The sequence below is a fragment of the Mustela nigripes genome, chromosome 6 (assembly GCF_022355385.1).
Source record: "Mustela nigripes isolate SB6536 chromosome 6, MUSNIG.SB6536, whole genome shotgun sequence".
Taxonomy (NCBI): domain Eukaryota; kingdom Metazoa; phylum Chordata; class Mammalia; order Carnivora; family Mustelidae; genus Mustela; species Mustela nigripes.
The window spans coordinates 8,846,052-8,868,354 of record NC_081562.1 but is presented as its reverse complement, the minus strand read 5'-3'; the positions used below and the strand labels follow the sequence as shown (position 1 = coordinate 8,868,354).

The 22,303-nt window shown below is 58.5% G+C and overlaps 1 protein-coding gene across 3 annotated transcripts in view; it reads left to right on the top strand.

Annotated features, from left to right (window-relative positions):
* MGAT3 (beta-1,4-mannosyl-glycoprotein 4-beta-N-acetylglucosaminyltransferase) overlaps positions 1 to 21,583 on the top strand; it is a 30,894-nt gene extending 9,311 nt beyond the window's left edge. For 2 of the 3 annotated variants that reach the window (XM_059401974.1, XM_059401976.1), the window contains exon 2: positions 16,803 to 21,583. In XM_059401974.1, the coding sequence (XP_059257957.1) occupies positions 16,804 to 18,405 (1,602 nt within the window). In that variant the 5' untranslated portion in view covers position 16,803 and the 3' untranslated portion in view covers positions 18,406 to 21,583. Of the gene's footprint in view, positions 1 to 623; positions 879 to 16,802 lie in introns of those variants that run through there. The other variant, XM_059401975.1, reaches the window with a different exon arrangement.
* Positions 21,584 to 22,303: the final 720 nt, after the last annotated feature.

Here is a 22,303-nt window from a genome sequence, read left to right as displayed (position 1 = left end):
CTCCTAGCCTGCCACTAACACAGGAGGGGGCTTGGGCTGCTTGGGTTCCTGAGCGCTGGAGCTGTGGGCCCTGGGCCAGGAGCAGCTGCATCACCTCCCCTGATCCCTGCAAGGACCCTGCAGGCGGGTGTGACCAGCCTCCCCTTTCATGCCTCTGCGCCAGTAGGGTCCCAGAGCTGTTGGGGGCAGAGCTGGGGTTTCGACCCGTTCTTCCACTCCGCAGCAGCTCTTCGAGCCCCTGCTGCATGCGAGGCAGGGCGCTAGGCGCTAAGCACCGAGGGTGAACTGCAGTCACTTCGTTTTTCACCTTCTTCCTTCCTGTGTCTCCTCTGGCCTGTCAGCCATGGTGTTGCTTTGGGGTCCGTGCCCGTGTCCCCCTTTCCCTCCACCGCCCTCCTGTGGCGGGGGACCCTGTCCCATTCATGTAGATGAGCCACATCCGGGTATGCCGTGCCCAGGCTGATGTGGACTTTTCCAAGCCCAACCCAGGGCGCAGAGCCCAGTAGCACCGACTGCAGGTGCGGTGTGTGGGTTTGGGGGGAGGGTCATGTATTCATCTAGCAAGCCAAGGTCAGCACCTCCTTTGCATCAGGCGGGGAGCTGGGGCCCCAGGGGAGCCCGGCTGCCTTGCTCAGTGTGGGGTGAGGAACCCTCAGGGGCAGGCCAGGGGCCTTTGAGGGAAGTGCGGCTCCATAGAGCCCACCTGGAGACAGAAAGTGAAAGATTACCCAGGAACTTGGAGCCTCCTACAGGACCTGGACTTTATCCCGAGGGCGGGAGTTCCCAGCTAGGAGGGGGCGCAGCATTGGATGTGGCTTTTGCTTGCTTCATGGGGACCAGGCGGGGGCCCCCCCGGGAAGGCCGCTGCTCTCGTACAGGTGAGTGCTGGCCGCGGTGCAGCCAGCGTGGGACAGTGGCACCAGGGGACAGGTGGGATGGAGAATGTTGGGGCATAGATGTGCCTGGTGATGAGGACTTGTGGAGTCCACAAGGGGGAAGATGGCTCCTGGGCTCCCGGGCTGGGCAGCTGGGTGGACGGTCCCATCGTGTCGAGACCCAGGAGGAGGAATGTTGGGAATGCCGTAGGTCGTCCCGGTGTCCCTGCGTGCCATGCTCAGGTCACAGGTGATCAGCTCCAGTTGTTGAGACAATTGTTTGAGTGAGTTCTTTGTGCCTGGTTTTGCAGCCAGGGGTCCCAGGCAGGATGGGAGCGAGCTCTAAGCCCAGGCTGCTGTCCCCTGCCCTTGGCCGGGTCCTGATTCCACGGGGTCTCCTTCTCTCTGTCCTTTAACCCCACGGCACCGTAGCTTTGCATCCCTCACCTGTGCCCTGTACCCAGGGGGAGGCCCCCCTGGGAGCACCTCCACTCCTGCCTGGGTACACGGACTAACCTCCACGTGGGCACCCCTCCCCCGCTGTGCAGGAGCATCCTCCCCCCACCCCCACGGTGCAGCTCATGGAACAGAGCCTGTCCACACTGTGGCTTGAATCTGTGGCCCTCCTGGCCCGTGCAGAGACGGCCCGATGAAGACAGGCAAGGCATAGGGCTCCCCTCCCTTCCCCCACCCGCAGGCCTTGGGGCTGGAGACGAAGCTGAAGCTGGGCACTGAAGTGGCCCTTTGTACATTGTCCCCCTGGAGGCTGGGGGAGCCTGGTGGGCGGGGCTGGCACTGCCCGCGCTGATCTCAGCAGGGCTGAGGAGCGAGGTGGGGCATGAAGAGGGGGGTGCTTTCTCGGCCTGGGAGCAGGATGGAGCACCCCGCTAGGTCTGGGTACGCACTGGCCGGGCCTGCTGCCCCAGGCCTCCCAAACTAGCTCAGAGTCTGTCATCACTTGCCTTGAGAGTTCGGTCGTCACGCACAGCGGTTTCTGGAGCGCCTGCTCTGGGCCAGGCTTTGTCCTGGCGGGTGGGGAGCCGCGGAGACGGGTGACCTGTGACTGAGGCTCAGTGTGACCCTGCTGTCCTGTGCTGACGTTCTGAGTGCTGCGGTGTGGGCGGGGGAGACAGACCACTAACGTGTAAACAAGGAGACAGCTAGCTTCCGCCGTGGTTGTGGGGGAGCAGATGACCCCGGGAGGGGACAGCTGCTCTATCCTGGCGGGGCAGGAAGGCCCCTCTGAGCAGGCAGCCGCATTCCAGACAGACAGGCAGGGGGAGGACCCTGAGGATGAAAGGTGGGGACTGTGGCCAGAGCCCAGTGGATGAGGGAGGTGAGGGCAGCAAAGATCCAGGGACCAGAGTGGCAGGGCCTTTGGGCCCAGAGATGATTTGGGTTTCATTCTGAGCCAGACTTGGGGGGTGGATTGGGTGCGTGTAGGGTCTTGAGGGAGGCTGTTGAGCTGGGGGTGGGGGGTCGGGGGTCATGTGGCCTGATGGGGACTTTGTAGTGACAGAATTTGCGGGGCCTAATGCCAAAGGAAAGGGTAGCACCCCTAGTTCAAAAAGGAAGAATGTCAAGACAGAAAGAGAAAAAAAAGCAGGAAGGAGGCCAGCGAGGAGGAGGAAGAGGCTTGGGGTTGGGTCCTGGGAGCGATTTGGAAGGAGGCACCGACAGGCCCTGCGCTGCCCCCGCCAGGCACATGGCGAGGCCTTCTGGAGCAGCAGGGGATGAACTTTTTAGCTCAGGACTGGTCTGTGTCGAGGCTTCTTGGATGCGACCCTGTTTAGTCCTCACGGGGTGAGGGGCTGGGATGGTCCTGCAGCGCAGATGGCCACTCTGAAGCCCAGGGATAGGAAGTGACCCAGAAAGCACTCAGCCCAGCCTCTGGGGCCTTGCTTTCCTCAAGGTGCTCCCTTCCCCAGCTGTGACAGCTGCCGCTGGGCGGGGCTACTCTGTGCCCCGCCCCCTGGGCTTGTCTCCTCTCACTTCCTCCTCTGCCCCGACTGATGGCTTATTTGGGTTTGGACTTGCAGAAATCTCTGGGGAGCCGCACAGGGCTCCAGAGGGGGTGGTGTGTGAGCGATAAGCCTGCATGGGGTCTGGGTCAGTTAACTTTGTGGAAGGACTGGTGGCATATTTTATGAGTTAGAAGAAGCTAGGTTTTTCTCTTTCCTCTCCATTGGCTGCGCTGTTAAGATTAATAATCTGCCCGATTGATGGTCACGGGCTCCTGCTGCCCCTCCTGCTTCCTCGGCCACACCCTGGCTGGACCCTGCCCTCCTCTTTCTCCTTCCTTCTCCCTCCTGGCACCCCAGACCCAGCCCTGTCCCCCTCTCCGTCATAGACCCCAGCGTGCACCCCCTCAGAGATGATGGGGGGGATTCCCCCATGGGCCTAGGAAGTCCTCTGATCCCTGCTCCCTTGGGCCTTCCGCAGCCCTACTGGCTGGGGCCCATCCCATCTGACCGATGCAGACACTCAGGCATTCGCGCTGTCACTGCACTGACGTTCGCTGTCCTGTACCAAGAATAGGGCTCAGCGGCTCACAGCCTGTAGGGCAGGCTGACTGGCCACTGGGACGTTTCTGTCCAGGCTGGGGTGGAAGGCAGCTCCCCAGAGGAGGCAAGGGCTAAGCTGAGTATGAGAGAGGAGTCCCCCAGAGACCCCACATGCATCCCCCAACCCAGCAGTATGGATGCTGGAAGCTCTGCCCCCCATCGCCCTTCTCTGCCAGGGTCTGATTTACGTCTCCACCCTCTAAAGAAGATGCTCGGAAAGGGTAATCCCCACCACAAGGAATGAATGTGTTCATTGCTTGTGGTGAACTGGGGCATGGAGCCAGGCAGTGCAGTGGCTGCTTGGTGGGGTGGTCTCTTCTGGGCCCCCAATTTCTCATCTGTGGCCAGCCACCCAGACTGCAGCCTCTGCTCCCACCACGGCAGAAAACCCTTCCTCCCCAACTTCCCCCGCTTCCGGGGCTGTTGAGTATGGAGCCCACTTGCATTGAACAGCGCAGGGTCTCTGAGGGGCAGTCAGGATTCAGGCTCCTCTCGCAGCCCGCCAAGCCCCCAGTGTGTGAGAGGCACCGGGTCCGGTTCCGGCCCACCTTTTTCCGCCGGTACCGCGCTCCGTTTCCCATCCGCAACCCACCAAAATGCCCCACTGCCCCTTTGGGAGTCCAGGAACAGTTCAGGGTGACCTCCCACCCAGTGAGGGAAGAGGTGAGGCTCCAAGAGAAGGGCACATGGTTTACCGAGCACCAGGCACAGACAGGTCCCTGAGGCAGAAACTGTGCGGACACACACACCCACATCCCCAGCACCTGCCACCGGGTCCCTCACCTGGAGACTGCAGGTGTGCACACCCACATCACCAGCACCTGCCACCGGGACCCTCACCTGGAAACTGCACATGCGCACACACCCACATTCCCAGCACCAGGCCTCGGGGAGCAGCTTCTGCAGGATGGGGCTGCCCTCGCCGTGTTCCCTGTTTCTACCTGGGACAGATGAGGAGACCAAGGAGACCGCAGCCCCCGGGGGGTGAGGTGACTCCGCCAGGTAGAGGTGGGGCCCAGGAATCCAGCAGGGGAAAGGCCAGAGCTGGTGCCAGGCCAGGTAGCCACGTGACTGCCCCTGGTTTTCGGCCTGGGGGCGCATGAGACAGTCATCAAGTCCTGAAGGCCAGACACAGGGCTGCTGCAGCTGGGAGGGACACTGTGGGGTGCCACTGCAGGGACCCAGGGCAGGAACTAGGTCAGGTGAAGGGAAGGGGGGGCCTGCGGAGGTCCAGGCATGGAAGAGGCAGGGTGGAGGGGGAGGGAGCAGGAGGCCCTAGGATTGGGTCAGGCCCCACTTACAAGATGATCCAGGCGGGCTGCTCAGATCCCCTGAACCGTTTCCTTATCTGTAACAACGAAGGGGGCCAGCGTGGGGCTGGAATTAGAGAAGGGGGCTGAGGCAGTTAGCGCCCTGCCAGAGGGCTGCTGTGGGTCCGGCCTCTGGCACGCCCTCCTCGTGCACCCATGTGGACAGGCTGACCAGGTCAGCTGTGGGTGGGGGCGTTTGGCATCTCCAGGCCATGCAGCTGCACCCACCGGGCTGGAGGCCAGGGCCAGGCTGACAGCAAGTACACAGAACCCCCTGGGCGGTGGGTGCCGTTGGCGTGGGACCCTGCCTTGCTCGGCTCAGAGTTTGGGGGCAGCGGGGCCGGGGAAGAGAGAATGCGCCCATGGAGGGCAACGCAGGCACTAGCCAGGTTCCCCGGTGGACTGCCCGCCCCCTGGAGCCTCCTGAAGTCCAGGCCTCGCCAGAGAGGGTTCCTGACTTCTTAGAGCACCAGACCCTGAACCTTCGGGGTTCTGAGATTCCACCACTGGCCTCTATCCAGGGTGATCTGTGCCCACTGGCATTGGGGGGGGAGGGAAGGGGCTCTGGGGTTCCTACGGCCTTTCAGGAACCCGGGGCTTTGTGAAACGCGGTTTCGCCTCACCTCCCTGTTGTCTGGCCTCAGAGAGCTGCCCTGGTGGTGGTGGGGGTGGCTTAACACTATTACAGGTGGAGGGGAGCCTCAGGTAGGGGGTCTGGGCCGTGCAGCCCTCCTGGGCACAGGGCTCTGGTGACTGGTCACTTGCTAGAACCAGGGAGGTGGTGACCCACAAATGGCAAGGCGGCGGGCTCCTGCTGGGGGCCAGGGTGACGGTGGGCCGGGCCCTTGCCCTGGGCAAGGCTGAAGGCAGCACCCCAGAGCTTGACCCCCAAAGGAGGACCCCTAGGAGCAGTGAGTGCATGTCAGTGCCAGGCAGACCCTTCAGCTCCCTCAGGCTGTCTCCACCACCCGAGTGGAGTTAGGCACACAGACCGCCTCTGGCAGCCGGGCCATTCAGTAAGTACCTGGTGCCGGGGAGAAGATGATGATGGAGGAACCGCTTTCTGGGAGGAATGTTCCAGACCCACGGCTCCCCAGACTGGTCCAACCCTGCCTGTCCAGTTAGAGTGTTTAGCTGCGTCCAGATTACTGCCTGGGGAGGGCAGCCACTGCGCAGGCCCTTCACAGACCCAGACGCTCTCCCCTTCCTGCCCCCCTCCCACTTGGCTGTCCCTGCCCTGGGGGCTTCCTCCTCTGGGAGGTGGTTCCTTCTCCGGTCTCAGCAGAAATGTCCTCTCTTCGGAAGACCCTGACACGTGGTGTCCTCTGTTGGCCCATTTTCTTGTTTGCCTCTGACCCTCCCCTGGACTGAGCTCTCGGGGGGGACCCATCTACGCCTCTTGTTCCCTGCTGCACCCCCAGCTCCAAACCAGGACTGATCTGCTCTCTCCACCCCAGGCAGAGCTGAAGCACCGCCGCCTGTGAGCCTCACATCCTTCCCCCCTCAAACCCAGGCCCATCCCCCAGCGGCAGCTCTGCCTCTTTATTCTTCCTTTGGCAAATCCGGGGCCCTGCTGATGGGGACACAGCCAGATCTTGGGTCTGAAATTCCACCTTAGTGCTCATCCCTTTGGCTTGTCGCAGATATTCACAGAATGTCTGAGCCCAGCCTCATGCTGGGTGCCGGGAACACAGGGTCAGCCTGACTTGGAGAATCACAGTGTGGGAATGGAATGATGGGGCCGGGGACAAGGCCAGTCGCTGCCGAGGTTTACTGTGACAGGGCAGAAGCAGGGGCTGGAGGAGATGCGATCTCTGGCTCAGTGGCTGCTGTCACGCTTGGGTGGTCGCCACCCACTCCTCCCACCTGTGCCCCGGTGGTCCGGCACCCCTGCTGGAATGCGTCCACATTCCCTCTCTGGACCACTGCAGAGAGGTCAGAGCCGTGGCCCGCTCCTGGCATGGCCATCCCCCCAAGCCCCGCTGTGTGTGTGAGGCCATCAGAGCTTTGGCGGCCCTTCTGAAATGCACGTCCACCTCCGACCCGCTGGGTTTTTAGATCTTTTTTCAGTATAGAAATTTTTCCACAAACAAAATCTTAGGAGAAACTCTACTGTATGAAATCGAAAAGCTGAGAGTGCCTCTTTTTGATTGTCTGTGGGGGGCTGACCCAGGCTTCACGACCTCTCCCCGTCGTCATCTGGTCCCAGGAGCGCCCTGGGGATTCCCCAGAACTTGGTTTGGGGACATCTGTTCTCAGTGCCCACAGTGCCCCTTCCGTGGTGCGTTGGTCTGTCTGCATCTTCCTCTCTTCCCCTCCCCAGAGCTGCCCACCAGAGCCCCCGCTTCCTCCGCAGATGCCTCAGTGTCTCTCCTGTGGCCGACATTCGTCCTGCCCTTCAGCAGACCCTGTTCGATTTCTGCCGGGTGGTTGGGTCCTTGCTCTCCCCGGCAGCGTGCCAAACCCTTTAAACACATGAGATCCTCGCTGCAGCTCTGGGATCTGAACACCTTCCTCCACCTTGCTTCCTCCTGCTGCCTCTGCACAGGGAGGCCCAGGTGCCTGCCCCCTCAGGTCGTGTCCAGCACCCCCCAGCACCGCCAGCCCCACCCCCATCCGCGGCTTGGGCTCAGCTCCTCTGTGGCTCTGCTCCTCCCCTTCCTCCTTCCCAGACTCTCCCCACTTCCCACCTCCAGCCCACCTCTAGCCCCTGAGGCTGGGTCCCTCCAGCCACTCCCTCCCTCTATCACCCATTGTTTAAGGAGCCTCTGTACCACAGCTCAACTGGAGCTCCCCACCCGGGGCCCCCCGTAGGTCCCAGGCTGGATGCCCCAGGCCGCAGCCTCGCCTCCCGCACCACTGCTGTCCAGATGAGCACCGAGCACCGACCCCTCTGCTCCCGCTGTCTCCTCCCGAACCCAGCCCCACCTTTCCTGCAGCTCCCTGCCCCCTCCTCCCCAGTCTTGTCTAAACCCGCGTGTTCCAGTTCAGTAGCAGCTAGTACATGTGCCTATTAAACTAAAATTCAAATCAAGTTAAATTATAAATTAGTTCCTTCGTCTCCTAGTCAATTTTAAGGGCTCAGTAACCGCATGGGGCTAGCGGCTGGTGTGCTGGACAGCGCGGCCTGGCTCTTCCGCCGTCACAGAGCCAGCTGCTGCGAGGGCTCTGGAAGCTGCTCCTGGCCACCCTCAGGCACGGGCTGATGGCGTTGTTGCACTCAGAGCCTGGAGGGGTCTGGGGCTCAAGCCAGTGGCACCTCCTCCCCCACCCCCCCAAGTGGAGTCTGCATGGGTGTGCACAGGTGAGCAGAGGAATGCTCTGAGCTTCGGTTTCCTCATCTGTAAAGTGAGGATAGTAAGTCCCCATCCAAAGACGGCTGGGAGGGTCAAGTGTATGTAAAACATACGCTGCCAGCTGGTGCATAGCTAAGCGTGTGGTGAGCAGCGGCTGTGACGTTAATGTGAATGAGGCAAGGTAGGGGCCCATCTCAGGAGGCAGGGGTCACAGTGGCAGTGAGCCTCAGTGCTGGACAGTGGGAGCCGCTGCAGGCTTCAGGGCACACCCGCCCCACTGGCTGATGTCTGAGCAGGACTAATCTGTTTAGCCTCCAGCACTGTCCACTAGGACATTCTGAGCTGGTGGCAATGTTCTGTGTCTTCAGTACCTTTGGGCCTCTGGGGACCAGACACTGATGTCCTCGGTGGGCCCATGACCAGTGGGGAAAGAGGAGGAGGCCCCAGCGAGCCGAGGGCAGGTCCCAGCCTTGGGAACCAACTTTCTCAGGCACATGCTAACGGCTCTGTGGGCAAGTTCTCAGGCGACTGGCAGGCGGCTGGCATCAGGCAGAGTGGGGAGGCGTTTGGAGGAAGGAGAGAGGGCCAGGGCACATGAGTTGGTTGGGGGGCGGGGTTCTCCATGGAAAGAGCTCCAGAGCATGGGCATTGGGCTGAAGCTTTAGCCAGCCCCCTGCCCTGCAGCTAAGCCAGCAGAAAGAGTAGGGCCCAGATCCTAGTGCCCAAGGGAATGGCGTGGGCACCCCATCTGGCTGGTCCAAGAGCTGGCTCCCAGTGTAGCTGTGCCTCTCCTTTGGGCCTTGGTTATCTGTGGATGGGAGCAGCAGCAGCTCCCATCTGCTCCACGGTGAACAGGGTTTGCCAGGATTTCGCAGTTCCTGGGCAGCTGGGGTTCTTGGCCAGGGCTGGCCCTTTGGGCGGACTTCTCTCTGGGAAGTGCTGGGGATTAGAAGTCCTGGGGACTGGGGGTCAGGGTACAGCAGATCTCCCTCAGCAAAGCTGTTCATGTTTAGCCTGGGGCAGAACCCCTAAATTCAGAGCCCCGCTGGGCCCCACATCTACCGGTTGCCAGGTATAGGGTGCTTGGGGAATCTCGGTTTGCATCTGCTTCATTACCACAAGCTCTGTGTGGCTGAGTGAGTAGCTTAACCTCGAAGCGTCCATGTCCTCATTTACAAAATGGAGACTCACATACCTTCCTCTGGGGAGGCCCCAGGAATGGGCCCCTGATTTCTCCAGCTGGTGCAGGGGCAGCACCTGGCACACTGCGTGTTCTTGGGGAATGTCTGCCAGGAGCCCAGACGATACACTGGCAGTGGGATGAGCCCCGCATATGGCTTGACCATTATGGAGCTCTGCCTGATGGACAGCAGCCGAGGGACATGATGAGAGCTAAAGAAATAAACACAACATCGCTGTTTATCTTGCATCTTGCCGGAACTCGGGAATTTGTTGGACTCCGTAGCTGCCGCCTCTGCCCGTCTCTCCGTTTGGGATCGTGGAACCTCACTTGAGAAGGGCTCTCACCTAGCCTCAGAATCTTCTGATTCCGCAGGCGCTGACTTGTTCTGCCTGATCCCAAGAGGGGACCCAGAAGCAATAGTGGAAGCTCCAGCGAGGCTGATGTAGGTCAACAGAAGGAAGAATTTCTACCAGCCCAGTGTGCTTGGAATGGGTAGCCCTAAGACTTGGTCAGCAGAGGCCAGATGGGCACTTGGCAGGGGCACCGGCCTGGGGTGAGGATTTGGACAATGCTCTTGCTTTGTGGCCTTTCAGACCCCAGGAGAGGAGTCTGGACCCTCTGTGGGGCTCCAGATTCCCTGGGATGAGTCCGATGAGTCACTGAGAATGCCCCATAGGGTGATGGGGGCCAGTCAGTAACAAGCAGCCTTCCAGTTGTCTCAGTCCTTTAACAAAACTGGCCAGGAGCAAGGCCTGGCATGTTCAGTCATGTCGTCTGCATTGGGTTGCCTGGCAGGAAGGGCAAATGGAAAGAAACAGGCATTTTTAGAGCATCTGCCAAGTGCTGGGCTCCATTCAGGATGCTTTGAAACCATGGCTCATCCATCTCTCCCACAGGACTGCAAGGGAGAGAGGGTATCTTCCTTTTGCATCTAAGACTGAGGCTCAGAGAGGCTAAGTAATTTGCCTGAGGGCACACAGTAAATTACAGGTCTGAGGTTCAAACCATATCTTCCTGATTTCCAGTGACAGTGAAGGCCAGTGTTCACTGAGCACCTACTGTGTGCATAGGCAGTTACTAGTCCTTTGTGTGGATTAATTAATTTGTTATATCTCCATTTTACAGAGAAGGAACTGAGGCTGAGAAAGGTAGGGTAACTCGCCAAGGTCAGAGGCGGTGTTCATAACTGACACTGCAGCTACTGTGCCTTCCCTTTGTGATGGGCAGAGTCACACAGGGTAAGACTAGAATGGGGTAGAGATGAGCACAGGGAGGCAGACTTCAGCTCAAAATCAAGATCCCCTTTCAAGCAGATGAGCTAGTTGGTGGAGAGAGAGGTGGAGGGGGGTGCATTCAGAGGTGCCCCCAGGCTGGGGTTTGTAGATGGACCATTTCCTGCCCAAGAGTGGAGATAAGGTGAGCTGTGCACCTCCAAGATTTCCCCCAAGGCATTTTCAGAGCATTCTGAGCACCTGCTAGGGGTCAGACCCCTTTGCTGCTGGACACAGACCGCAGCTGATCCCTTCTCTCTCTCAGTGGAGGAGTTGAGTGCTCCATGGCTGTTCAGGAACTGAGGACGCCAGGGATCAGGTGTCATGAGGCAGGCTGGGAAGGGGCCACAGTATGGTGGGCAGGGGAAGTGGCCATTAGGACATGAGCCCCTGAACCATGGAGGAGGCTGGCAGGGGGCAGTGAGAGGCTGGTGGAAGGCATTCCCGGGGCTGAGCTAGGACCCTGGTCAGCGCAGGATAGCTCAGGACCATGGAGAGCTCCCCAGGAGCCTGCCGTCTCTGATGACAGCTGTCAGGGTGTGTCTGAGGCTACTGCCATCCACGAGACTCTGCCAGCCTGGCCAGGCCCACAATCATAGCCTGTGATCTCCAGGGACCACCTGTCCTCTCTGGCCAAGAGCCCCACCCCTGGACTCCGCCTGTGCCCTGACCCTGAGATCATGGATGGGTTGTGGGGTTTGGGCTCATCTGCTTTCCTCCCTCATCCAATTAGCCTTCTAAGCAGCGCCCAAAGGAAGACTGCACAAGCAGGAGAAGGAAAAAGTAGGAAGAGGGAGGGAAGGAGGGGCACCTTCCAGGGCGTGGTGACAGCCACAAGTCAGCACAAGAAGAGGAGGCCCAGGGTGGGTTGATCCTGCCACCGTCCTGGGTCAGGTTCAGACATAGCCTCCCCCATCCCTGATTATCTGCTACCAGGAAGTAGCAAGCCCATCCCTCCCAAACTACACGTAGGAGACCCAGGTCCCTGGGATGGTTACAAATCATGGAGTATGTGTGAGGGGTTGGGGGAGGTTCCTAGAGGCCCTGAAATTTCTCCCTCCTTTCCCTGGCACCCCCAGAAGCAGGGTGCCCTGCCCCAGCCCCTCCACCATCAGGCTCAGGTTCTGCCTAGGCCTCACTTGCTGAGCCCCAGCTGCGCTCCTTGCTCCTCTAAGATAGGACAGCACCCACCAAGGCCCTGGCTTTGCCAGGAGCTCTCCTCCAAGCCTTTACTCCTGTCACACCCCGACCCGAAGGTTCTCTGCCAGGCTGGGATCTAGCAATAAGAGTAAGAAGAGTTAAAATTTATTTTGTAGTCACCTATGCACCAGGCACTTTACATGGATTTTATTAAACCCTCATTTTATAGATGAGGAAAAGGAGGAAAGTTGTGAACTTGCCCGAGGTTACACAGGTAGGAGATGGCAGAGCCAGGATTTGCGGTCTCATTCCAGAGTCTGTGTGCGCAGCAGTGATGATGAGCACACGGAGGAGGTCCACGGCAAAGCGGGGTGCTTTTGTGGAGCACCTGCTGCGTACAGCTCCCTGCGGTGGGGAGCTGGTAGTCCAGCTGGGAAGACAGAGGTCAGGGGACGTGAGCTCAGCATGGCAAGTGTTGGGAACAGGGCAGAGCTACGGATTGGTCTCTCTGATTTGGTGTCTCATTTGAAGCAGGCAGGACAGGAATGATTATATCCATTTTATAGACAGGGAAGTCGAAGCTCAGAGAGGCCAAGTATCTTGAGGTCCAGGTTGACAGTGGCGATATAAACCCAGAGGCTGATGGCGGTGGGCTTCAGGAAGGGTATTGGCAGAGCTCAGTACGGTTCTTCCAGGTCCTAATCCAGGGCAGAAGCCTCTTGGTTTCAAGAGAGGCCAGCCCTGACACAAAGCAGGCACTGGAGAAATAGTGAATTTTACTGAAATGAGTAAGGGCCTAAGTATGGCCTCTGAGCTGCCCAAGGTCATCCTCAGCAGCAGGAGGGACCTGGACAGGGATTTTGTCCTCAGGGAGCTAGCTGCCTGCTTACGCCTTGTAGGGCAGTGGGCGAGCCCATTAGAGACCCTAAGTCCTTCCTCAGCTAGACTTGCTTCTCCAGGCAGGTCCTGGCCGCCACACTGGACCTGGGGTCCTGAGTTTGGGCCGGTGGGGGGGGGGGCTAGCTAATGCATGCTAGCAAGCAGGAGTGGCGGGGGGAGAATGGTGAGCTGGAGAGTGCCCCCCCCCAAGCCAGCTCCTCCTCCCAGAGCCCACAGGGGATGCCTGATACAAAGCATTGCTCACCCCACCTCCATCCATCCTGTGACGCTTCTAGACCAAGCATACTATGGAAAGGACATGAGATTTGGATCCAGAGACCAAAGTCAACAGCCAGGCTCTGCCATTAGCGGCGAGATGACTGGCCACGCCCCTCACTCAGCCTCAGTGTTCCCATCTGCTGGGAGGGTTGCCGCCTGAGGGTGAGAGCGAGGACCTGCAGACACCACCTGACTCCAAGCCCAGCTCCCTCGTTCACCATTTCCGTGAAGGCTGCTGAGGGGTGTTTCCACCCCAGTCAGAGGCTTCTCCGTCCTTCTGGGTCCTGACTCCTTGCTCACACTTCACGTCCAGGTCTTCAGCAAATCCAACAGAACCTGGTCACTTTCCGCAGCCCCCCACCCCACACCGTGGTTCACGCCTCCCCCGGCACGCCTAGACAGTGCTGGGGCCTCGAAGCGCTCCCTGTTCAGCCCTGCAGGCAGCCGCGTACTCGCAACAGAGCAGCCCAAGTGAGTGTGTGCGGACCAAAGTCGGGTCATGTTCCTCCGCTGCCCAGAATCCTCCCGAAAGTCACATTTCCTGCCATGGCCCCAGCCTCTGCGTGATCTGGGCCCACCCTGCCTGTCTCCCTCCTGAGCACTGGCTGTCCCTTCTGCCCAACCTTCCTCCCCTGCCCCCTGGTCTTCATCACGTCCCTGTCTTCTCAGGGAGGCCTGCGCTGAGCACCCTGTTAGCCACTGACACCCCAATCTACCTCATAGCCCTTCCCCAGCTCTTTTTCTAGAGCACGACTCTTTCTCATGTGTGGTGTTTCTTGACTCCTTTATTTCTAGTTGATCTCAGGCTCTAGTCCTGCTCACTGCTGTGTATGCTGCGTGGAGGTGGGGGTCCTTGTCTGCCTTGTCTCCTGGGCTCCCCGGGCCTAGCACGGTGTCTGGCATACAGCGGGCTCTTGATAAGTAGTGCTGTGTGAGTGGATGATAAGGGTCAGCTGACACCCTCTGGGGATATTGTGTGGGTCAGGTGTGACGGTGGCTGTTCCATACACTGGTTTGTCTACACTGGTCACTGGTAGACCTTTTGTGGGTATTGGGTTGAGTGTGGCAGATGGAAGGGGCACAGGGCAGGTTTGTCACTGGACGGAAGCCCACTGGGGACCCCACAGAGTCCGACCCTTACTACTTACGTGACACTGGGCAAGTTATGTCACCTTTCTGGCCTCGGTGTCCCCAGCTGTGAGATGGGGATGACAGCGGTACCCGCTTCGTGTTGAGGATTCAGTGAGGTCTAGTGTGGAATGTGTTCGGGACAGTCTTTGGCTTGTAAGCATCAGTGACTGTCAGCTTTGTTGTTACACCTGATGTGTTCTCGAGGAAGATTTACAATGGAAGTAGAAAGTCTCCCATCTGGGCCTAATTGGGCTCCACGGATTTATTTAGCCAAAGCTGGGCCTCCTGGAGGGATACATCTCAGCTGTAAGCAGGGAGGGAGGAGCAGACACAGGAACAGAACTGTCCAGACGGCCTTTAAGAAAAAGGTTTGTCATCTTTCTGAGTCTCCATTTTCCCTATCTGTAAAATGGGTGGTTATGTAGCCTCTTGGGGTGGGGGGATGGGAGTTGCATGAGAGCTCAGGAACCAGTGCCTCACCTGTTCAGTTTCCTACTTAGATGCTGCTCAGTCCAAAAAAAAAAAAAAAAAAAGTATTTCAAGCACTTACTGAAATCTATGAAGATAAGGGATCGGGCCCAGAGGAGTGAGAGTGAAGCTGAAAGTGAAGGTGTCCCAGAAAATCTGGTCTGTGAGGCAGTGACGGGCTCCTGGCCGATCACCAGGTGCTTTGGCGTCTTCTAAACAGCCCGAGCAATGAGGGAGGCACGCATACTTCCGTGATTCTCTGCAGCAAGCCAGGCTGGGGCCTTACCCAAAGCCCCAGTGAAAGGGAGATCCCAGGCACGGTGAGTCTGTCCTCCGAAGGGCACATCCGGCCAGGTGTAACCAGATCCTGAAAGCCAGCCTGGCCGGGAAGCCAAGGGACAGCTGGGTCAGGGTGACCCACCCCACGGGGCTCTGGGGGCCCTTCCCGCACAGCAGGGCCACTGCTGCCGCGGCAGTGAGTGGGAGGGGCAGCCTGGCCCCACTCTCCATGGTCAGGGCCAGTTCAGCCCCACGGATTGGGGTGTGCTCCACAGAGCACAGGATTGGGGTGTGCTCTGTAGAGACAGGTTCCAGGTGGGAAGAAAGGGCCTGCCAGAAGAATCAGGGTTGCCTTTACTAGGTCCTGGGGGCCCTCTGGTGGGTCAGTCTGGACGCTTCTGCTGTGCTGACCTCCATCTGCAGTGTTGCCTGACGCGGCCTCTGCCACAGCAGGAAGCCCCGTCTGCCCATCTTTATCGGGCTTCTTGTCCCTCCACTCAACAGCACATCTGAGTGAAGTATAGACTTCAGTTAATAGTAACGTGGCCATTTCGGTTTTCGAGTTCTGACCAATGTACTATTGTGGTGTAAGATACTCACCGTGGGGGAGACGAGGAGTGTAGAAGAACCCTCTGTACCATCTCTGCCACTTCCCGATTCACTACGAATATTGTACAATAGAAAGTTTACTTAAACTGTAAAAAAACAATATACAAAGCTCTCCATTCCACAGCCATAAGCTAATTGATAAATCGAACTGCGGAAGTGAATAGAAAGAATGGTTATATTCATGAGTCACTCGTGAATAGAGAGTGAGTCATTCAAAAGAATCGTGGATTATGGTGTGGGATTTAAAAGGAAATGGTGGATTTATTACTACTGATACGGAAATCTCTTTAATCTGTCATTGATTGAGGAAAACAGCTTGATTGTACTTAGTGTCCAATATGATAATATTTATCAAAAATAGAAAATCAAGAACAGAAATACTGCATATAAAACCAGCAACACGCCTCAAAGAGATCAAACTGTTTATGCCTGGAGATCAGTCTAGAAAGGATAACCAAGGGGAACGTTTACTTATTCTTTTATTTATTTATTTATTTATTTTTAAAGATTTTATTTATTTATTTGACAGAGATCACAAGTAGGCAGAGAGGTAGGCAGAGGGAGAGAGGAGGAAGCAGGCTTCCGGCTAAGCAGAGAGCCCAATGCGGGGCTGGGATCCAGACTTGAGCCGAAGGCAGAGGCCTTAACACACTGAGCCACCCAGGCACCCCTACTTATTCTTTTAAATATATCCGAATTAAATGTGTTTCCTTGAGGCCTATGAACTTTTTCAGTGAAAAGGAATTAAAAAAGATTTGTTAAGAACTGAGCCTGGGTGGCTCAGTAGTTGGCTCATCTACCTTTGGTTCCAGTCAGGAACCCCGGGTCCTGGGGTTGAGCCCTGCATTGGGCTCCCTGCACAGCGGGGAATCTGCTTCTCCCTCTGCCCCTCCCCTGCTCATGATCTCTCGCTCACTCTCAAATAAATAAAATCTTAAAAAAAAAAAACAAAAACAAAAAAACGATTAGTCAACATTTGCACAAAAGAAAGAAAGAAAAGAGAAAAAGAAGAGAGGAAAGCACCCTGGGCAGGGCAGGGAGGGGAACCACACAGGGCGCCTGCAGCCCACTCTGCTCCTCCCTTCGGGCGGGTTCTGGGCTGCAGAGTTGGGCTTTTCCCAGGCTGCACTGTTCCTAGTGCAAAGTCTAGCCAGGAAGCTCGTCTGGTCAGGGTAAGCAGGCCGGGTGGGGAGGATCAGGCTGCAGATGGCTGGGTGGGTGTGGTGACCTGGTACTGAGGGGAAGGGCTGTGGAACAGGTGGTCCTGAGCCAGGAGGGGAATTTCCTTGATGCCTCACCACCGCTGGGTACTTGGTACAGCAAGTTGGACTCACAGGCTGGCCTCCTGGGGACCAGGAGGTGACTTCCTGAAGGGACACCAGGCACCGGCCTGGACATTCACAGACACGGTGGCAGCAAAGGCCTCCTCCGGTTCCCTCCCTTAGGAGAGGGGCCTCGGGCTCTCCTCACCCACGTCTGCAGACCCCTGACCCGTGTGCTCGATCTCTCTTCCTGCAGGATGAAGATGAGACGCTACAAGCTCTTTCTCATGTTCTGTATGGCCGGCCTGTGCCTCATCTCCTTCCTGCACTTCTTTAAGACCCTGTCCTATGTCACCTTCCCCCGAGAACTGGCCTCCCTCAGCCCAAACCTCGTGTCCAGCTTCTTCTGGAACAATGCCCCCGTCACGCCCCAGGCCAGCCCGGAGCCGGGCAGCCCCGATCTGCTGCGAACGCCGCTCTACTCCCACTCGCCCCTGCTCCAGCCGCTGTCCCCAAGCAAGGCCAGTGAGGAGCTCCACCGGATGGACTTCGTGCTGCCCGAGGACACCACCGAGTACTTCGTCCGCACCAAGGCGGGAGGCGTCTGCTTCAAACCAGGCACCAAGATGCTGGAGAAGCCCTCCTCGGGGCGGCCCGAGGAGAAGGCGGAGGGGGCCGATGGCTCCTCTGCCCGGGGCCCGGCCCGGCACCTGCTGAGCGCCCGTGAGCGCCCGGGCGCCCGCAGCCCGCGGCGCAAGTGGGTGGAGTGCGTGTGCCTCCCGGGCTGGCACGGGCCGAGCTGCGGCGTGCCCACCGTGGTGCAGTACTCCAACCTGCCCACCAAGGAGCGCCTGGTGCCCCGCGAGGTGCCGCGGCGGGTCATCAACGCCATCAACATCAACCACGAGTTCGACCTGCTGGACGTGCGCTTCCACGAGCTGGGCGACGTGGTGGACGCCTTTGTGGTGTGCGAGTCCAACTTCACGGCCTACGGGGAGCCGCGGCCGCTCAAGTTCCGCGAGATGCTCACCAACGGCACGTTCGAGTACATCCGGCACAAGGTGCTCTACGTCTTCCTGGACCACTTCCCGCTGGGCGGGCGGCAGGACGGCTGGATCGCCGACGACTACCTGCGCACCTTCCTGACCCAGGACGGCGTGTCGCGCCTGCGCAACCTGCGGCCCGACGACGTCTTCATCATCGACGACGCCGACGAGATCCCCGCGCGCGACGGCGTGCTCTTCCTCAAGCTGTACGACGGCTGGACAGAGCCGTTCGCCTTCCACATGCGCAAGTCGCTGTACGGCTTCTTCTGGAAGCAGCCGGGCACCCTGGAGGTGGTGTCGGGCTGCACGGTGGACATGCTGCAGACGGTGTACGGGCTGGACGGCATCCGCCTGCGCCGCCGCCAGTACTACACCATGCCCAACTTCCGGCAGTACGAGAACCGCACGGGCCACATCCTGGTGCAGTGGTCGCTCGGCAGCCCCCTGCACTTCGCCGGCTGGCACTGCTCCTGGTGCTTCACGCCCGAGGGCATCTACTTCAAGCTCGTGTCGGCCCAGAACGGCGACTTCCCCCGCTGGGGCGACTACGAGGACAAGCGGGACCTTAATTACATCCGGGGCCTGATCCGCACCGGGGGCTGGTTCGATGGCACGCAGCAGGAGTACCCGCCGGCCGACCCCAGCGAGCACATGTACGCCCCGAAGTACCTGCTCAGCAACTACGCCCAGTTCCGCTACCTGCTGGACAACCCCTACCAGGAGCCCAGGAGCACGGTGGAAGGTGGGCGGCGGCCCAGGGCTCCCGAGGGAAGGCCCCCCGCCAGGGGCAAATCGGATGTGGTTGAAGGCTAAGGCTGCGTGATCTCAGAGGGCCAGGGGCAGGGTCGGGGCTGGCAGCTGCCCCTCCTGATGTTTTTCTGCCTCCCTCTGCCGTGTGGCTGGTCCTTGAGAAGACCAGGAGTGCATGGGTGAAGGAGTCTTCCCTACTCAGGCCCTCGTGAATTGGGGTTGGGCCTGTGAGCTCACAAAACGCCCTTCCCCATCAGGAGAGGGGAGTCCAGCCCTTCGCACTCCCAAGAGCCCTGTGACCGGGAGGTGCTGGTGGAGCATGCATGGTGGTTGCTGGGTAGTGAGGGAGGTTGGGCAGGGTGGGGAAGGGAACCTGTAGGAGCTCCCCAGGGCCAGCAGATGGGAGCTGCAGCCCCTGCCAGGAAGAAACCTACCATTTGGCCTCCTGGGGCTTTGGACCTGCAGCGGAGAAGTGGACGTGCCAGGAGGTCCTGGGGCTCTGTAAATAGATGCTTTTGGCTCCAGGAGGAAAAGGGGACACCAGGGCGGGAGGGGAAGAAAAACAGCAGCCAGCTGGGAAGAGCTGCAGTGTTCTCGGAAGAGCTGAGCCAGAAGGAGCCGAGAAATCTGCCCCATAGTCCGCCCCTCCCCCTGCCCAGTGCGGGACAGCACCTGTGGGGTAGGCGGGGGTCTGCAGAAGTCCAAGGAGTCTTTCTTTTGGTTCCAAATCTGGCATTGACATTCCTTCTTTCTTTTTATGTTGCTGTCTTGTGGCAAGGTGGAGAGTCCAGTTCTCAGGGTGGGGATGGCAGCCAGAGGCTGGACCATCAGCTCAGTAGGTTGGGCCTGCGAGGGGGCACGGGGAAGGAGGTGGTTCCCCATCACCCCTTTCCACTAAAACCCACAGCCCCGGCTCCCCACCATCCCCTTACACCCCTCCTTAGGGCTGGCTAGAGTCAGGAAGCCCCACAGGGCTGCCCTGACTGGGCCCAGGAGGGACTTGAAGGCCAGTTGTATGTCATCTCATTCCTCTTTGCCTCTTGAGGGCAGGGGATGTATTGGTTAGTTTCTAAGCTGCTCTAATTAAGAGACCCCAGAATACAGTAATTTAAGCAAGACAAGCTTGTTTCTAGCTTAACTGTCTAGAGAGCGATGGTCCACATCCAGTAAGGCAGCTCTGCTTTCCTTCATATGCACCTTCCACTTCTGGATAGAATGGTTGCTTCAGTTCCCACCATCACATGTGCATCCCAGCACAGGGGAAGCAGAGAACAGCAAGAGAAGCACATGCCCTTTCCCGTAAAGGGCATGATCCAGACATGACTCGGTCACTTCTGATCACATCTCACTGGCCAGGGCTTAGTGACATGGCCATAAATAGCTGCAAGGGAAGCTGGGAAAAGTAGTCTTCAGCCACATGCCCAGCCTCAACTGAAGAATTCTCTTAGTAAAGGAAGGAGGAGAGAATGGAGACAGGAGACAAGGAGCGTCTCTGGCACAGAGGGAGGGGGATGGGGAGAGAGTGTAGGAATGACTAACACAGCCCTAGGATCCTACTGTCTCATTCAGAGCTCCTAAGAGCCCCCGCTCCTGCCCCCACTCACTGCAGCCCAGGGTTGGGGGCCAGTTAGAGCCTGTGGTTGTAGGAGCGGTGATACTCCCCATGCCCAAGGCACCCGTAGATGTTCACCCAGCGATGCCAGGATGCAGAACCTGCCTGTGGAATGGTACATGTTTGTGCGTGTGTGTGTGTGTGTATTTATGGGCATGTGTGCATGCTTGGTGTGTATTTGTACGTGTCTGTATTGGGGTGTCCCTGTAAATATAGGCTTCTGTATGGATGTAGGGGCAGGGCCCAGGCCTCCCCTTCCCCAGGACCCGGAGCCTGTGGCCACACCTCCTTGCAGCTCCTCCAAAGTGACTTGGGCAGAAAGCCCCTGGGGAGCCGAGAAAGCGAGGCTGAAGGCGGTGTGGGGGTCTGTCTGTCTGTCTGTCTTTCAGTCCAAGGAATGAGAATCCTCCTGACCTGAGGGCTGAGCAGCTGAGAGCTCACTACCTCCCCAGCCCATCTTGGTCCCACCCAGCCTCTGGCCTGGACTTGCTCTGGATGTCTTATTGGGGCTTCCTGAGGGGCGAAGAGAGCGGTGTCTCCTTTGCCACAGCTCTGTCCCAGGAAATGTCTGGCGTGGGCGTGGTCTTCCAGGGAGCAGGCCACTGAGCAACCTCTGGTGGGCAGACAGGAAGCAGGTGGAGGGTGCTCTGTGGCCTCCACTCTCCCTCCGCAAGGGGGTCCGTGGTGTGCCCCGAGGGAACCCCTCCCTTGGAGTCTTAGCAGCCCCACTCCCAGTCCCTTTTGGAGCTGAACAAAGAGGCAGAAGTGGCAAAAGCGGTTAGAATGTCCACCAGGGCCTGCCTTCCCAGCCACCTTCGCTCATCTCCTGGACCGGCAGTCTCGGGGGGGCTCCTGAATCAGGCCGGAGCCCCAGCCCAGGGTGGGTTTCCTCATCCATGCCCCTGGCACCCTCAGCTGCCATGGAGATGCCCCCTCCCCAGGCTGGCAGGGGTCCCTGGCTTCCAGTTCACCAGCTCCAGGGCAAGGGAAGGAGAAGGTGGGGAGCTCAGACCTGCCAGGCCTCACCTTCCCTCTCAGACCCAGAACATGTTCATGGTCACTGCCAAGGGGAGACCTGGTCATTGGGTGGAGAGGGCAGTCGTGGCGGGGGGGGGGGGCAAGATGTGGGGTTGAAGAGTTTCACTTATACTCACAACATACACTGGGAATTTCGGGGGACAGGGGAGCCCCTGGGCTACTCCCCCAGTATGAAAGGAAACCAAACTGTGAATGGGAATGTGGGCATACTGCTCCCCCTGTCGCTGTCAGCAAGTGTCTCTCCCTGGAAACCGCTGGCCCTGTGACCTCTAGACTCAGGAGGCTCCGCCCACCCACAGGTCATGTCCTCTTGCAGAAGCAGGTTCTTAGGGGTGGACTTGGGAGATCTTTGGGGCCAAAGGTGGCAGGCGGGGAGGGGAGACGGGACTTCTCCAAGCAGAAGGCAGGGCCCTGGGAAATGTATAATTTAAGGACGCCAATGATAATAGTATTATTTTTTTTGTAAGGGAAAATCAATATGTACATTCTGAAATCATTTTCTCTGTAAATGGTTGGATTTCATTTCACCCTTAAAGGGATGCTTAAAGGAAAAGAGAATATTAATAATAAAAGCAGTTACAAAGTCTTAAAGGTGCGCATGTGGGGCAAATTTGGGGGTACTCTGGGTCAGGGAGGGGTGCAAGGGACTGGTTCTGGTTTTTAAAGACCACCTCGCCGCCAGGGCTGGGCCAGCGGGGTGCGGGGACATGCGGAGTCCCTTCACTGAGGGATACGCCACACATGCGCGTGCACGCTACCCCAGGAGCATCTCCTACTCCACCCACACCTGGTGGAAACGCTGGACAGCAGAAAGTGCTGGAAGGAGGGCTGCAGAAAGAAGTGGGCCCAGGAATGGCGACACCCACCCTCCCAGGTGGGCTAGTACCCCTTTAGAGCTCTCTGCTGTCTCTACGCAGAGGGGAGCCATCCCCCTAGTTCTGCTCAGGGGATCCAGACAAACACTCCCAACTCCATGCTCTTCCCCCTCTATGCCTGTCACAGGTTCCTTTTTTTCCCTCTTAAGATTTTTTTTTTTTTAAGTAATTTCTACAGCCAGTAAGGGGCTCGAACCTACAACCCCAAGAGCAAGAGTCACATGCTCCACCTACTGAACAAGCTGCATTCCCCTATCAGACATTTGAAGGTCGCACAGCCACTTGCAGGTAGAAGAGGGACCGCACCTGGATCCCCAGCACTGGTCCTGTCGCCAGTCCCTTGGGGCAGGCGAGGGTAGCAGTGTCTTTCCTGTAGACCTGTGCTCCGATGGTGCCTGGGACCGTGGAAAGTGGGGGCTTCCTGGAGGCTTCCTCT